The sequence below is a fragment of the Papio anubis genome, chromosome 20 (genome assembly GCF_008728515.1).
Source record: "Papio anubis isolate 15944 chromosome 20, Panubis1.0, whole genome shotgun sequence".
In the NCBI taxonomy this organism is placed as follows: Eukaryota; Metazoa; Chordata; class Mammalia; order Primates; family Cercopithecidae; genus Papio; species Papio anubis.
The window spans coordinates 6,035,574-6,050,746 of NC_044995.1; the positions used below are offsets into that span (position 1 = coordinate 6,035,574).

At 45.1% G+C, this 15,173-nt stretch overlaps 1 protein-coding gene across 8 annotated transcripts in view; it reads left to right on the forward strand.

Moving 5' to 3' along the window:
- The first annotated feature begins 119 nt into the window (after window positions 1-119).
- The window catches only part of IGLON5 (IgLON family member 5), a 59,324-nt gene continuing 44,270 nt past the window's right edge, over window positions 120-15,173 (forward strand). Inside the window, exons 1-7 of one of the 8 annotated variants that reach the window (XM_017952630.3) lie at window positions 120-596; window positions 7,703-7,820; window positions 8,170-8,272; window positions 9,794-10,207; window positions 10,848-11,111; window positions 11,438-11,719; window positions 11,870-11,972. In XM_017952630.3, coding sequence (XP_017808119.2) covers window positions 8,248-8,272; window positions 9,794-10,207; window positions 10,848-11,111; window positions 11,438-11,719; window positions 11,870-11,972 — 1,088 coding nt within the window. In that variant the 5' untranslated portion in view covers window positions 120-596; window positions 7,703-7,820; window positions 8,170-8,247. Of the gene's footprint in view, window positions 597-2,577; window positions 2,818-7,702; window positions 7,821-8,169; window positions 8,273-9,793; window positions 10,208-10,847; window positions 11,112-11,437; window positions 11,720-11,869; window positions 11,973-15,173 lie in introns of those variants that run through there. The other 7 variants (XM_017952635.3, XR_001897800.3, XM_017952631.3 and 4 more) reach the window with 7 other exon arrangements.

Below are 15,173 nucleotides of genomic sequence, written 5' to 3' on the forward strand. Positions count from 1 at the left end.
CACAGGGTGACTTCTGACCAGCCCCGGGGGTCCAGCACTGGGCATTTTGTTCCTTAGCCAGTGCCTTGACTTCCCGCACGTACTAGGTTGAGAGAGGAATGTTCCCTAGCAACTGATTGGCTTGGAGTCTAGAGGACTGGTGGGGGTCTGGAACCACCTGCCCAGGGAAACCGATTCTCCCAACGGCTGGCTTACCCAGTAGCGACGGTTGCTTCTGACTAGCTCAGGCTCTGGAGACCCGCGCGCTCTCCTATGCGGCTGCGCGTCCCAGCAGCTCCCGCGAGAAGCGTCAGGCCCTGATTGGCTCTGGACAAACTCGCGTGTGCTTGCGGGGCGGGACTTCACGGAGTTGGTATCCCCGTGCAAGGAGGTTGGCGAGGCCTCGGGGAACTTCCAGTTCAGCGAATCCGTTAGCTTTCCTCCACCTTAGTCACTTCCCCGTGAGGCACTCCGTGTTTGTGTACACGGTTATTCCACGTGTCAGTCAGTTCATCGGGCGCATCTGGAGTCATTGAAAACAGTAATAGGAAGTTAGACAAACCCGCTTGATGCAAAAATTCAGGAGGACATTCGGTTTTTAAGGAAACAGTGCTGAGGTAAGACCAGGCTGGAGCTCTTTGGAACCTGAGACTAGGAGGTAAATATGGAAAAAGAAACAATAATTTAGGGGGAGGGAAAAGAGATCGCCTGTGAAGACAACTCATGCATACACCAGGGCCTGGAGAAGGAAATGAGACTGGAAAGAGATCAGAATTTTATTTTTATTTCATTATTTTATTCATCTATTTATTTTGAGACAGTGTCTTGCTCTGTCACTCAGGCTGGAGTGCAGTGGCACAATCTCAACTCACTGCAGCCTCGACCTCCCAGGCTCAAGCAATCCTCCCACCTCAGCCTCTGGAGTAGCTGCACCCACAATGCCGGGCTGCTTTTTTTAAAATTGTTTTGTAGAGACAGGGTGTTGCTATGTTGCCCAGACTGGTCTCAAACTTCTGAGCTCAAGCGATCTTCCCACCTCAGCCTCCCAAAGTGCTGGGATTACAGATGTAAGAGATCAGAGTTTTTGAGTCTGAAGGACCCTTACCTAGTTTGCAGTAACCCTCCCGTTTTACCGAGGAGGAAAAAAAGGGGAAGCAGAAAGGGAACAGAACTTGCCCAGAGCTATCCAACGAGTTACTGGCAAAGCCCCAACTGGAACCAGTCCACAGCTCTTCCCAACCTTTGATTTGAGGTTGTAAATTAAAGCAGGAGGAGGAAGGATTTTGACAGTGGGGAAAAAAAGGAAAAGTGGCTTATGATGGAGAGATAGGATTTGTTATCTGGAAGCCTGAGTAGCATCTTGATGTAAGGAGGGAGTCGTTTTTTAAGAGAAGCAGAAATCAGAATGGAAAAGCAGAGGGCTGATTCTTGAATCAAAACATCACTGAGCAGAGAGATGAGTCAAGAGCGGTCACAATTTAAATGCTAAGGGAACCAGGCAGGTGATGTGAATGATAAACACTTGCTTAGCACTTATTTTGTGCTGGGCTGTGTTCTGAGGGTTTTACATACATTAATTCATTTAATCATTTAATCCAACAATTCTGCCAGATGAATCCTGTTAAAATCTACATGTTATAAGTGAGGAAACTAGGGAAACCTGGAGAGGGGAAGTAATTTGCCCACAGTCACACGGCTGGCAAGTGGTGGAGGCCAAATTAAACTCAGGAAGGCTGACTCAGCACACAGTCTTAACCACTGTGTTATATGCACCTCCCAGGTGAGTGTAGCAGGGAGAGCACGGCCAGGAATGGACTGGAGAACAATTGTTCAGTGTTAAAGGGGAAAGTTAATATCTGCCATGTGTTGTCAGATCTAATTTATTAAAAAGTAGCTGGGAGTTCAGACTTTTATGTGAGGATCCTGATTTTTAAACATTGCAACTAATTAAAGTCTGTATGCAGGTTTCTTAATGCAGGCTAAATAAAACCCCTTGCATTTTAACTGCCTCACAAAGCCACTAATTTGCAAACTCTAGACTATCTTTGAAACGAGGAAGCAATTCCCTAGTGAGGGAAGGGCCTGGCCCAGAAATACCTAGAAAACGGGAGGCAAAGACCAAGCCTTTGGACTGCTGGCCGTCCACTCACTGAAGAATCTAGGACCCTTCCTTTGAACTGGCTTCAGTACAAGTTGTATGGGTTTCCTGTTGCTTTCATAAGAATAACCACAACTTTAGCAGCTTTTTTGTTGTTTGTTTTGAGACCAAGTCTCGCTCTGTCACTCAGACTGGAGTGCAGTGGTACAATCTCAGCTCACTGCAACCTCTGTCTCCTGGGTTCAAGCTGTTCTCATTCCTCAGCCTCCCGAGTGCCACCACGCCTGGCTAATTTTTAAAAAATATTTTTAGTAGAGACAGGGTTTTGCCATGTTGCCCAGACTGGCCTGGAACTCCTGCCTTGTGTGATCCACCTGCCTTGGCCTCCCAAAGTGCTGGGATTACAGGCATGAGCCACTGGGCCCAGCCCAACTTTAGCAGCTTTTGAAGTAACACTCATGTGTGATCTCACAGAAGGTCAAAAGTTCCAGCATAGTGTGGTTCCTCTGGTTTTCTGCTCCAGCTTTTACAAGGCCTGAATCACAGTGTCAGCAGGGGTATGTTGCTTTCTCGAGTCCCTTTGGATGAACCATTTCCAATCACATTCAGAATCAGTTCCACGCTTTGTAGTAGTGAGGTCTGCATTCCCTTGCTCGCTGTCTGCTGGGGTCATTGTCAGCTTCTAGGAGCTGCCCTCATGGGCTCGTGGGTTCGTTCCTTCATCTTCAAAGCAAACAATGGTGAGTCAAATCCTTCTTATGCTTCACATCTCTCTGACCTCCACTTCTGGCTCGTCTGTTCCCTTTCTTCCTCCGGAATCTCTCTGACTTTTCTGCTTTGAAAGTTTCATGTGATTACATTACATTCACTCAGATAGTCCAGGATGATCTCCTCAATTTAAGATCAGCAGATTAGTCACCTTCACTCCATCAGCAAAGTCCCTTCACTCCATCAGCAAAGTCCCTTCACTGAAGCACGTAGATTAATGTTTAATTGAATAACCAGGGCACAGGAATCTTGGAATGGGAGACATCTTTAGAATTTTGCCTACCACACAAGTCCAGGGGGAAGACATTTGCAACTCACATTGTGCATAACTACATGCTTTTCCCACTGTCTCTCTCGAACCTTGTGAGGTAGACAGGACAGGTTGATTTATCATATTTTATACATGAGGCATGGGACTCAGGAGAAGAGGCTTGAACCATGATGACACAGCAGTTCTGAAGGCAGCCTGGCATACCAGAAAGGACACTGGGTTTGGAGTCCAGGGACCTACATGATGACTTCAGGATGTCAATTTCTTGGCCCTGTGAGCCTGACCAGTTCCTCTGCTGTTCTGGGCCTCAGTTTCTTTATCTGTGAAGTGATGCATTGAGAACTACATCACAGTGCTGTTGTGAGATTAAGAATAATAAAATATGTGAAGCATGTGAATCTCCAGTGCACAGTACATGGGCCACCATGACTGTTCAGTATTTATTTATTTATTTATATTAAGGTATCTGCAGAGCCACAGTTAGAACTCAGATTTATTTATTTATATATCTCTCTCTTTCTCTTTCTCTTTCTGTCTCTCTCTCTCTCCCTCCCCTTCCCGCTCCCCCCAGGCTGGAGTGCAGTGGCACGATCTCTGCTCACTGCAGCCACTGCCTCCGGGGTTCAAGTGATTCTCATACCTCAGCCTCCCGAGTAGTTGGGACTACAGGCACATGCCACCACACCTGGCTAGTTTTTGCATTTTAAGTAGAGAAGGGGTTTTGCCATGTTGGCTAGGCTGGTCTCGAACTCCTGGCCTCAAGTGATCTGCCTGCCTTGGCCTCCCAAAGTGCTGGGATTACAGGTATGAGCCTCCACGCCTGGCCAAAACCCCAAATTTCTTGGTTCCAAATCTTTCATTTGATAAAGATTTATTATGCACCAGCTGTGTTCCAGATTGTGTGTTGGGTACTAGAGACACAAAAGTGACTCAGACTTGACTTTGAAAGGTAGACTCCATTATGTCACACAAAGGTACCTTGGGCATGACACACAAAGGCCACCCAGGAGTGGTACACAAAGGTGATTCCAACATGACACGCAAAAGATATTTGGATATGGCTAATTTTCTCAAGGAACTCACATCTTGGTCAGAATAGATAGAGTTACTTCCCTGCGTACTGTGAAGTGGCAGAAGCTGACCAAGGAGAGAGAGAGAAACAGAGGGGAGGTAGGGTTAGGTAGTATTTCTAGCAGCCTGCTAATAATCTGTCAAATTTTAGAGTTTATTTTGACAGTGAAGTGAAGCCAACAGATGGTAACGAACAGGGAACTGACGTGATTGATTTATAATTTAAAAGGATGTCATGTGGATATGGAAATGTGAAGGGGCGATGGTGGAAATATCACTGGAACAATGGAGTCATGGAAATTCTACTGTCCTTCCTCAGCTGCAGAGCCCCCTGCATAGTCCCCTTGTCATCTTCCTCTAAAAGTTTTCTAAGAGTCCCCAAGGAGTCTCCTATCTCTTCACAGACAGGCCCCCTTCATCTGGTTCCTGCAAGCATGGGACCTTTACTTTTTTTGTGGCGGGGACGGAGTCTTGCTCTGTCACCCAGGCTGGAGTGCAGTGGCACGATCTCGGCTCACTGCCACCTCTGCCTCCCCGGTTCAAGCAGTTCTTCCACCTTAGCCCCCCCCAGTAGCTGGGACTACAGGCACGTGCCATCACACCTGGCTAATTTTTGTATTTTTAGTAGAGATGGGGTTTCTCCATGCTGCCCAGGCTGGCCTTAAACTCCTAGGCTCCAGCAATCTGCCCTCTTCGGCCTCCCAAAATGCTGGGATTCTAGCCATAGGCCACCGCGCCTGGCCTAGAAGTTCACTTTTGGCTAGATTCCCTGGTAAGGCATTTTGTCAGTTTTCCAACTAGCACGACAATCAAATGGAGAAGAGATACGGTGGCGGGCTGTGTGGGGTTGTTGTAACAGCTCCACAGGGTCTTCCGAAAACCAGGCTCTCCATGTTGTTGTCAGCGACATCCCCAGATCTCCAGCTTTCATCCTCGCAGTTGTCTCATAGTTGCCAGGTGGCTGCACCATCTCCAGCATCACATTCATCTTCCAGGAAAGAAGAAGGGGAAGGTGAGGAGGAGGAAATGGTGGTGCCGGTGTCAGAAAAGAAGAACTCCCAAAACTCCCCAGCAGATAGCCTCTTAAGTTTGATATTTTAAGTAGACAAGTCTCTCAAAATGCGTGCTCAGTAATAAATCTAGCAGAGTTAAAGGTTTTTATTATTTATTTATTTATTTATTTTTGAGACGGAGTTTCACTCTTGTTGCCCAGGCTGGAGCGCAATGATGCAATCTCGGCTCACTGCAACCTCCGCCTCCCGGGTTCAAGCGATTCTCCTGCCTCAGCCTCCCCAGTAGCTGGGATTACAGGCACCTGCCACCATGCCCAGCTATATATATTTATATATGTGTGTGTGTGTATATATATGTATATGTGTGTGTGTGTATATATATGTGTATATATATATTTGTGTGTGTGTGTGTGTGTGTGTGTGTTTAGTAGAGACAGGGTTTTACCATGTTGGCCAGGCTGATCTCAAACTCCTGACCTCACATGATCCACCTGCCTTGGCCTCCCAAAGTGCTGGGATTACAGGCATGAGCCACCGTGCCTGGCCAGGTTTTATTTATTTATTTATTTATTTTTTCTGCATTGTTCATGAGAGAGAAGAGTACAGTCCTACAGATTGGTATACAGTTTAGGAAAACAGAGATGTCAATTACAATGTTATTATTACCAGAGCAAGAAATCATCAGGTAAGACAACCCGTCAGAATTCCATTTTATGTGGGGATCATTTTCATGAGACATGGAATAATTTCTAACATCTTTGGAGTCTCATAAGACCATTTTGTTTAAATTGTTCTTCCAAGGGCAGATTCATATTAGCAAAGACTAGAACAAGTCAGCAACCGTCATGAATATTCATACAAAACTGTATATTGCAGAGGAGAACATAAATGGCATTCTTATAAACAGTCTCAGTTTTGCACAACATCAAATCAAATTCCTTGAACCATTTTATAACACAGAACAGTATCTTTTGATTCAGTGCTGCAGGGGCAGGAAACATGTCCTTCAACTCTTTCTGAGAGTCATGTACTTTATTATGAAAACTTATGTTTTTAAAACCAAGTCCTGGAATTTTATTAGCTAGTATTATATGGAAAAAAAAAAAAAAAGGGCGGGGGGTGAGAAAAGCTGAGTAGGCTTTTATTCACTGATAATAATTTGATAACATTTTTCTTCTCCTTGACTCACTGGCCAGAACTCAAAAAAAAAAAAGCGGTGGAGGGGTGGGGGGAGAAAAGCTGAGTAGGCTTTTATTCGCTGATAATAATTTGATAACATTTTTCTTCTCCTTGGCTCACTGGCCAGAACTCTGCCATATGGCCACCCCAGATGAGGCAAGAAAACAGAGATATTATTTTTCAAATTGGTGGCTTGGTCACCTGAACAAATTTGAAATAGTAAGGAGGAAACAGAGGTTGGATATCAGGTAGGCAACTCTCAGGGTTTACCTGAGACATTGCCCTAGAGGAGATGGATAGCTAGGGCTGCTGAAGAGAGTCGGAGAGAGGAGGCTTCTTTCTGGTTGTGAGATCCAGGAGAGAACTTCCAGGAGGAGGTTACGTTTGACCTGGACTTGGAGAGAGAGAGAGGGTTTGAATGTGGGCAGAGGACAGAGCTGCAGAAGGACGCCATGACATGGGGAGTGGCCTGAGGAAACAGGCAGAGGAAGGATGTGTGGAGCATCTGTGGAAAGGATCCCTATTTCGGCCGGTGCAGTGGCTCCTGCCTGTAATCCTGGCACTTTGGGAGGCCAAGGCGGGCAGATCACCCGAGGTCAGGAGTTCGAGACCAGCCTGGCCGCCATGGCGAAACCCCATCTCTACCAAAAATACAAAAATTAGCTGTGCGTGCTGGCAGGCACCTTTAGTCCCAGCTACTTGGGAGGCTGAGGCGGGAGAATTGCTTGAACCTGGGAGGCAGAGATTGCAGTGAGCTGAGATCACGCCATTGCACTCCAGCCTGGGTGACAGAGCAAGATTGTCTCAAAAAAGGGGAAAAAAAAAAAATCTTTTTTTTTTGGTATGGAAAGAATGACAGGGTGCAGGCATGGGGAATATCGAGGTAAGGGAAAAGCGGGGCAAAATCAGGGAGGGCTCGAATGAAAGGCAAGGGAGTTTGGAATGTACTCTGTCTGCCCCTGAAATGTTGTTTATTTCTTGAATATCTCTCTTAAATATATCACCTTCTCTTTGTCCCCCATAGCTACCGTTCCAGCTCAGATTTCATCATCTTTCTCCTGGGCTGTTGTTTCCTCCTCAATGCAGACCCAGAGGGATCTTTAGAACACCCAAACCCGTTCTCCCATAGTTCAAAACCGTTCCATAATTTCCCTGAGCTCCCCCATTGACATGGGAGGGAGTCCGAGCTCCTCAGCCTGGCATTTGAGAATCTTTGAAGAGGAAGTGGAGTGGGAATGCAGACTGGAGAGAAGAAAGCAAACATGGTGTTGAGGCTTCACAAAGAGTTTGGGGACAACCCCTGTTCTTTTGTTTTTGAGGCAGGGTCTCACTGTGTTGCCCAAGCTGGAGTACAGTGTTGTGACCACAGCTCACTACAGCGTCAACCTCTCAGGCACAAGAGATCCTCCCACCTCAGCTTCCTAAGTAGCTGGAACTACAGGCATGTACCATTACACCCGACTAATTTTTAAAAAAATTTCTTTTTATAGGGAGAGGGTCTCCCTACATTGCCCAGGCTGGTCTCAAACTCCTGGGCTCAAGTAGTCCTCCCACCTCAGCCTCTCAAAATGCTGGGATTACAGGCGTGAGCCACTGTGCCCAGCCCAACCTCTGTTCTTGAAGCTCCCCAGCATCAGGTCCCATCAGGCCTCTAATTCACCAGATTAACAGACCTTAGGGGTGGATTGAAAAGACTAGAGCCCCTAGCAAGCTGTGGACTTCTTTCTAGCCGCACCCCATGCCTCTTGCTGCTGCCCCTCTCCTCATCCAATCCAAATCCTGCCCTCCAGGACAGACCAATCTGAGGTCAGAGTTAGCAGCAGGATACATCCTGGTCCTCTCTTGCCCGTGAGGTCTCGCTGGGGCTGATGGCACTGCCACTGCTATGGTTGGGTAAGTAGAAGGAGAGGCAGTGTGGAGGTATCTTGGGGAGGTGAGGGTGGGTAGGGGTGGAAGGCAGACAGGGCTGAAGTCAGATGAAGAGGTGAGAACATAAAAAATTAGGTACTTGGCCAAGCACAGTGGCTCATGCCTCTAATCCCAGCAATTCGGGAGGCCAAGTTGGGCAGATCACCTGAGGTCAGGAGTTGGAGACCAACCTGGCCAACATGGTGAAACCCTGTCTCTACTAAAAGTAGAACAATTAGCCAGGTGTGGTAGTGGACACACCTGTAATCCCAGCTACTGGGGAGGCTGAGTTGGGAGAATTGCTTGAACCCAGGAGTAGGTGTTGAAGTGAGCCAAGATCGTGCCACTGCACTTCACCCTGGGTGACAGCAAGACTCTGTCTAAAAAAAAAAAAAATGTAGAATCTTCATTCTACAATATAGATCCTCAAGAAACTCTGAGTCTTTGAAGACCAGAGTTCAGGTTCAAGCTCTACCACCTTGAGTAATTCTCTTCAGTTTGCTCACCTGGACAATGGGGTGTTCCCCGTCTATGCAGTGAAAGGAAGTTTATTTGTGGAAGCCATTCAACCACAACAGTCCTAGGTTTCACAGGGGTGTCGGGGAGGGGAGGGGGTTCCAAATGAGCTAATGGATGGCGAGCACAATTATTCACTAACTATTCACTGTGACATGGTCCCTGTAGTGGAATGTGACTGAAGTCACAATCTGCAGTTATTGCAGGGGGCCACGTGCCTCTGTAGGTATTGTCCTTAATTATCACAATATTGTAGTGTTGGTATTATTGTACCCATTTCCCTGACTGAGAAACTGAGATTCAGAAATGATGCAAGATGGCCAAGATCACAAGATACAATTAATACCAACAAGAAGAGCAATAAAAAATCCAGCAGACTAGATTGGGATGATGCAATTTAGGAGTCCCCAAGACGCCTCTGATTCAGTGATCCACAAGAAGGACCCAAAACTCAGCAGAACTGTTTTACTCATGATTGCAGTTGATTATAGCAAAAGAATACAGATGAAAATCAGTACAGGGAAGAGGTGCCTAGGGCAGGATTCAGGAGAGAGCAGGCATGAGCTTTCAGCTGGCCTCTCCCAGTAGTGTTGCACCAACAGAGCTTATTTCTTTCAGCAACAATGTGTGGTGACATGCACAGACATGCCAAGAAGAGAAGTGCACCCAAGCCTTGGTGTCCAGGGTTTTTATTGTGGGTCTGGTCACTGACTTAGCTTAGTCTTCAGCCCCTCCAGTGGTCAAGCTGATGCCCCAGGATCCAGGGGTCCCACCATAAATCAGAGTGTTAGCATCAACCGATGAAGTCCAAAGTCTCAGGTAAACAAAGACACTCCTATCAGGCAGGATATCCCAAGGGTTTAGAGATCACCTCGTAGGAGCTGGACAAGTGTCAAGCCTTTCTTAGGTAAGGTGACTCTTATAATGCACAGATATAATACAGGAGTATGGTAGGTGGGTCTGTTTTTCAACTTGGATCTCTACTTACAGGGTTACTTTCTCAGGTTTTGATGGAAATCAAGAAGATACCAGTGGAAGAGGGGCTGTGCACGACAATCCCTTGTGCATTTGAATTTCCCAAAGAACTCCCAAGCAATTCCATGATCATGGGCTACTGGCTCAACAAAAACGTCAGCTCCCTTGTAGCTACAAATAAACCCAATGCTACCATTGGTGATAACACCAAGGACAGATTTTCCATGACTGGGAATCTTGATGAAGAAGACTGTACCCTACTCATCCATGATATTCTCAAAGGGAACAGTGCGACATATTTATTCTACGCAGATCTAGGAGAACAAAAAAGTGCTTTCCTGGGGGAGAATATCAAACTCTTTGTGTCAGGTGATGTTCAATATCATCCAATAAGTGGTTTGGAAAGAAGGAAATCCAACCGTGGTTCTGGTGATTATGTGGTTTTTACTTGATGGGCACTAGGCTTTACAAAACCTCAGATGTTTGAGTTTTCCAGTGATGCAATGAGATCGGTATAATAGGTAACTTTACTTTTCCAAATAGAAATGGCAAAAAGAGAAGCAACTCACCCTATGTCATCCAACCAATACAAAATAGAGAGGAAATGATCACAGACTGGGCTGGGAAGGGGCAGAGTCTAGGGGGAGAATTGGGCTGGAAAAGGGAGGCAGAGGAGGAGTTACCACTAGCACATCTAGTTTGGGGCTCAGGTAAGGGGCCAGAATGTAGAATCCTCATTCTACAATGTAGATCATCAGAAAACTACTCACCCTCAGTCTTTGAAGACCAGAGTTCAGGTTCAAGCTCTACCACCTTGAGTAGTTCTCTTCAGTTTGATCACCTGGACGCTGGGCTGTTCCCCTTCCACACAGAGAAAGGAAATCTATTTGTGAAAAACCATTCAACCCCAACAATCCTAGGTTTCACAAGGCTGTTGGGGAGGTGAGGGGGTTGCAAATGAGCTAATGGGCGGGGAGCACTGTGTAACCTGGAAACGCTGTGCATCAGTGAAGTGTCCATGAGGGTCCCTTTTCCCCCCAAGGTTTGAGTCTGCTTCTCTCTTCTCCAGACCTAACCCAAAAGCCAGAGCTCCACATCGCAGAGATTCTTTTGGCTGAGAAACCTGTGACCTTGAACTGTACCCTCAAAGGCACCTGCAAAGAAATCCAAGCCCTCTTTCACTCCCGGAAGAACCCAGCCGTCTCCAGCAGCTCCTCCTCGGTGCCGCACTTCATCCTGAGGCCTGAGGACCATGGCAACACCCTTGGATGTCACTTGAACTTCTCCCTAGCCAACGTGACCAGAAGTAGCTTGGTCAAGCTCCAGGTGGTCTGTAAGTGCTGGTGGGCACAGGCAGGATCCTGAGAAATAGTGGGCTCAAGAAAAGACCTGAGCCCCAGAGGGAAAGAAATCTTGGGAGCTGTCACATGTTCCCCCTGACCTTTGGGGCTGAAAGGTCAGAGGTAGGAGCTGAACCCAAGTCGGAGGCAGATGTGGAGAGAGGATGAAAGGGTTTTGAGTCCCAGCCCCACTCTGGGTTGCCAGAAAGTCTTTCTGAAGCTCCCTGTGAATAGCGAGTAGAGAGAAGGCTGGGTCTTAGGGGAAGTAGACAAGCAAAATCAGGACATCTTGATGATCCCCGATTCTTCCTCCGCACAGCACCTCCCAGGTTGTTCAATTCCTCTTGTTCTTTGGAGAAGACAGTTCTGTGCAGCTGTTCCTTCCATGGGATCCCCACGCCCTCCGTGCAGTGGTGGATGGGAGGTGTCCCTGTGGATGTGAACAGCATGGATAACATCCTCCGGGTGACTTCTTCCACACGTGTCCCCTGGGCCAATAGCACCATCAACCTCATCGGGGAGCCAGAAATAGTCATGAGACTTCGCTGTGAGGGGAAGAACCAATATGGAATTCACACTTCCAGCTTCTTCCTGATACCAAGTGAGTATCCAGGGACCTAGTGACTGAGCTGGAAAGAACGCCTAAGGACCAGATGTGGATGGGCACAGGGCCAGTGGAAAGGGTAGAGAGTTTTAGCTCCGACTCCAAAGCCTTTGGAGAAAAGTCCATCTCACTTCCCTCCAATTCCAGATAAGAAATCAGTTTCCAGTATGTTCGTGAAAGGATTAATCCAGGGCATTGTGTATGGAGCCATTGCATTCTCATTGCTCTTCTTCTGCCTCGTCCTCTTGTTGTGAGTATCAAAGTTCAAATTCATCAGCAGCCTTTCCCAAAGCCTACTACCTTTATTTATGTTTTCCATTTCCTTCCTCATACTTTCTTCCAGTTTATTTTGCTTTGTCTACTTTGTTTGTTTGTTTGTTTGTTTTTTGAGACAGGGTCTCCCTCTCTCACCCAGGCTGTAGTGCAGTGGAGCAATCACAGCTCACTGTAGCCTCCACTTCCCTGGGCTCATGATCCTCCCACTTCAGCCTCCTCAGTAGCTGGGACTACAGGTGTGTGCCACCACGCCTGGCTAATTTTTGTATTTTTTTGCAGAAACATGATTTCACCATGTTGCCCAGGCAAGTTTCCAACTCCTGGGCTCAAGTGATCGACCCACCTCAGCCTCCCAAAGTGCTGTTGGGATTACAGGTGTGGCCCACCGCCCCCGGCCTTGTCTACCTTTTAAAAATGGATTCTTACGTCGTTAACTTTCGGTTATTCTTCTTTTTCAGTATTTGTATTTAGGGCCATAAATTTCACTCTGAGCGTGACTTTAGCTGCATCTCACAAATTTTAATATAAAGATTTCATTATCATTTGGTTACAATATTTCTAATTTCCATTATGATTTTTTGACGCATGAGATTTTTTTGTTTTTGTATTTTTGTTTGGTTTGGTTTGGTTTTGAGACAAGAGTTTTGCTCTTGTTGCCCAGGCTGGAGTGCAATGGCATGATCTCGGCTCACCACAACCTCCGCCTCCCAGGTTCACGCGATTCTCCTGCCTCAGTCAACCTAGTAGCTGGGATGACAGGCATGCGCCAGCACGCCCGGCTAATTTTTTTGTATTTTTAGTAAAGACGGGATTTCTCCATGTTGGTCAGGCTGGTCTTGAACTCCCGACCTCAGGTGATCCGCCTGCCTTGGCCTCCCAAAGTGCTGGGATTACAGGCGTGAGCCGCCGCCCCCAGCCTGACCCTTGAGTTTCTTAGGCACATTACTGCCTTTTAAAATTTTTAGCTTAAACCCAATAAGGTCAGAAAATATACTATGCATGATTTCAATTCTTTATTTTCTTTGTAACACATTTTTTGTTTAGTTTTTATAAATATTCCATGTGAACTTGGAAAGAATGTATATTCTGTGCCTCTTGAATGCAGTATATATTTCTCTGTGTGTCTGTGTGTACACAAACACATACATATACGTATATACCCTTTAAATCAAATTCATTAATCGTGTAGTTTAAATCTTCTCTACTTGTACCGACTTAATTGCCTGCCTGCTCTAATGATAAGAGATAGGTGTTTTTAAATCTCCCACCATGATTGTGGATTTGTTTGTTTCTTCTTGAAATTCTGTCAGTTTTTGCTTTATAAATCTTGAGGCCATGTCATTAGCTTCAAGTCTATTTTAAAATGTGCATACAAGGCCGAGCGTGGTGGCTCATACCAGCCCTTTGGGAGGCCAAGGCAGGTGGATCACTTGAGGTCAGGAGTTTGAGACCAGCCTGGCCAACCAGGTGAAACCCCATCTGTACTAAAAATAAAAAATTAACCGAGCATGGTGGCGTGTGCCTGTAATCCCAGCTATTTGGGAGACTGAGGCAGGAGAATGGCTTGAACCCAAGAAGCGGAGGCTGCAGTGAGCCGAGATCATGCTCCTGCACTCCAGCCTGGGTAACAGAGTGACAGATTCTGTCTTAAAAAAAAAAAAAAGTTCATACAAGTATCTCCCTTATATCAGAAACCATTTTTCTTCTTCACCTTTGTATTAAAGCCTATTCTGTCAGATATTAGTATAGCTCCACCAGCTCCTTCTTTTACATCTACTCTCAATCTGTGATCTTAAAGTTTAGATATGTGTTTCGTAATCAGCATATGATTTTGACTTTTTTTAGTCTGGTAATTTTTAAATCGGATTTAAATTACTTTACTTGATGTAATTACCGGTGCATTTAAACACTGATGGCATTTCAATATACCATCGCGGCTTGTTCCATATGTTTATTTTTTCCCTTTACTTGTCTTCATTTGGATTGGCTGGGTATTTTTATCAATCCATTCTTTTCTTTCTACTAGTTGAAAATTATGCGATTATACGTTTTTTAAATATTACTTTACTGGTTACCCAGAAATCACAACATCTGTACTTCAGTTATCAAAGTATATATTTGAGAATTTCAAAGTATAAAACCTTTACCCTCCTCCAGATAATATAAAGACCTTAGAACAGTTGAACTCTAGCTCTCCTCCTCACAACTTACATGCTATTTTCATAACATTCTTTGTGGCATTTTATCAATCCCAATATACGTGTTATTTCACATTCGAACATCTCCGAAGTAGAGGTATGTCTTCAATTGATGGTGATTTACAGTTGCTGTTAGTCCCAGGTGGCAGTCCTGATAAAGTTGTCATTGCCTGCAGGTGCATGAACTCTGTCATTGCTGTTCATATTATCGCTTTAATTGAATTATTTGTTCATTGATACATGTTTAATTTATTGCCTTTTCAAACATTTGCAAAAGTGTTACATTATTAGCTGGTACGGAGACAAAGTTATTGTGTATACAGAAGGGCACAGAAGTAAAAGAGAAAGCATACCTTTCGTTCTTGGGACACCTGTAACATTTGTTTGGGAAATGACCATATTCCATATTTTTTTGTAAAGCAACAATCTGGTGCTTTGTAGAACCTAGGAAAGAAAGATACGCACATGTGGATGAAGCCATGTTACTTTTTGTTGTAAGATAAAAAGCAAAAGGGTAATTTACCGTAAACTGTCAGTGCAAATGAAATCAGAAGAAATTGCTTAATCCTTTAGAAGACATTTTTAAAATTTAAATTAACATGACATGGGATGATTCATGTGCTGCTGTTCAGGACGATATTAGTTCTTAATAGTTTAACTGGCAACATTTTTTTTCCCTTAGGTGATATATAAATTATGCATCTTAGTATTAGTGGCATTTTATTATTAATGAAATACCAATTCTGTATTTTTGAGCCCCCAAAGATATCATCGTGATGTTTGGTTTTATTTTGTACATTCACTGCTCATTTTGATTTACATACATATTTACCATAGTCTCTATTCTTTATTCCTTACACTCTGTTAGTATTCTTAGATCTTCCATCCAGAATCTTTTTTCCTGAAATATATTCTAGAAACCCCTTTAGAATTGGTTTTCTGGTAGCAAACATCCTTGGTTTCCTCTCTCCCTTTCT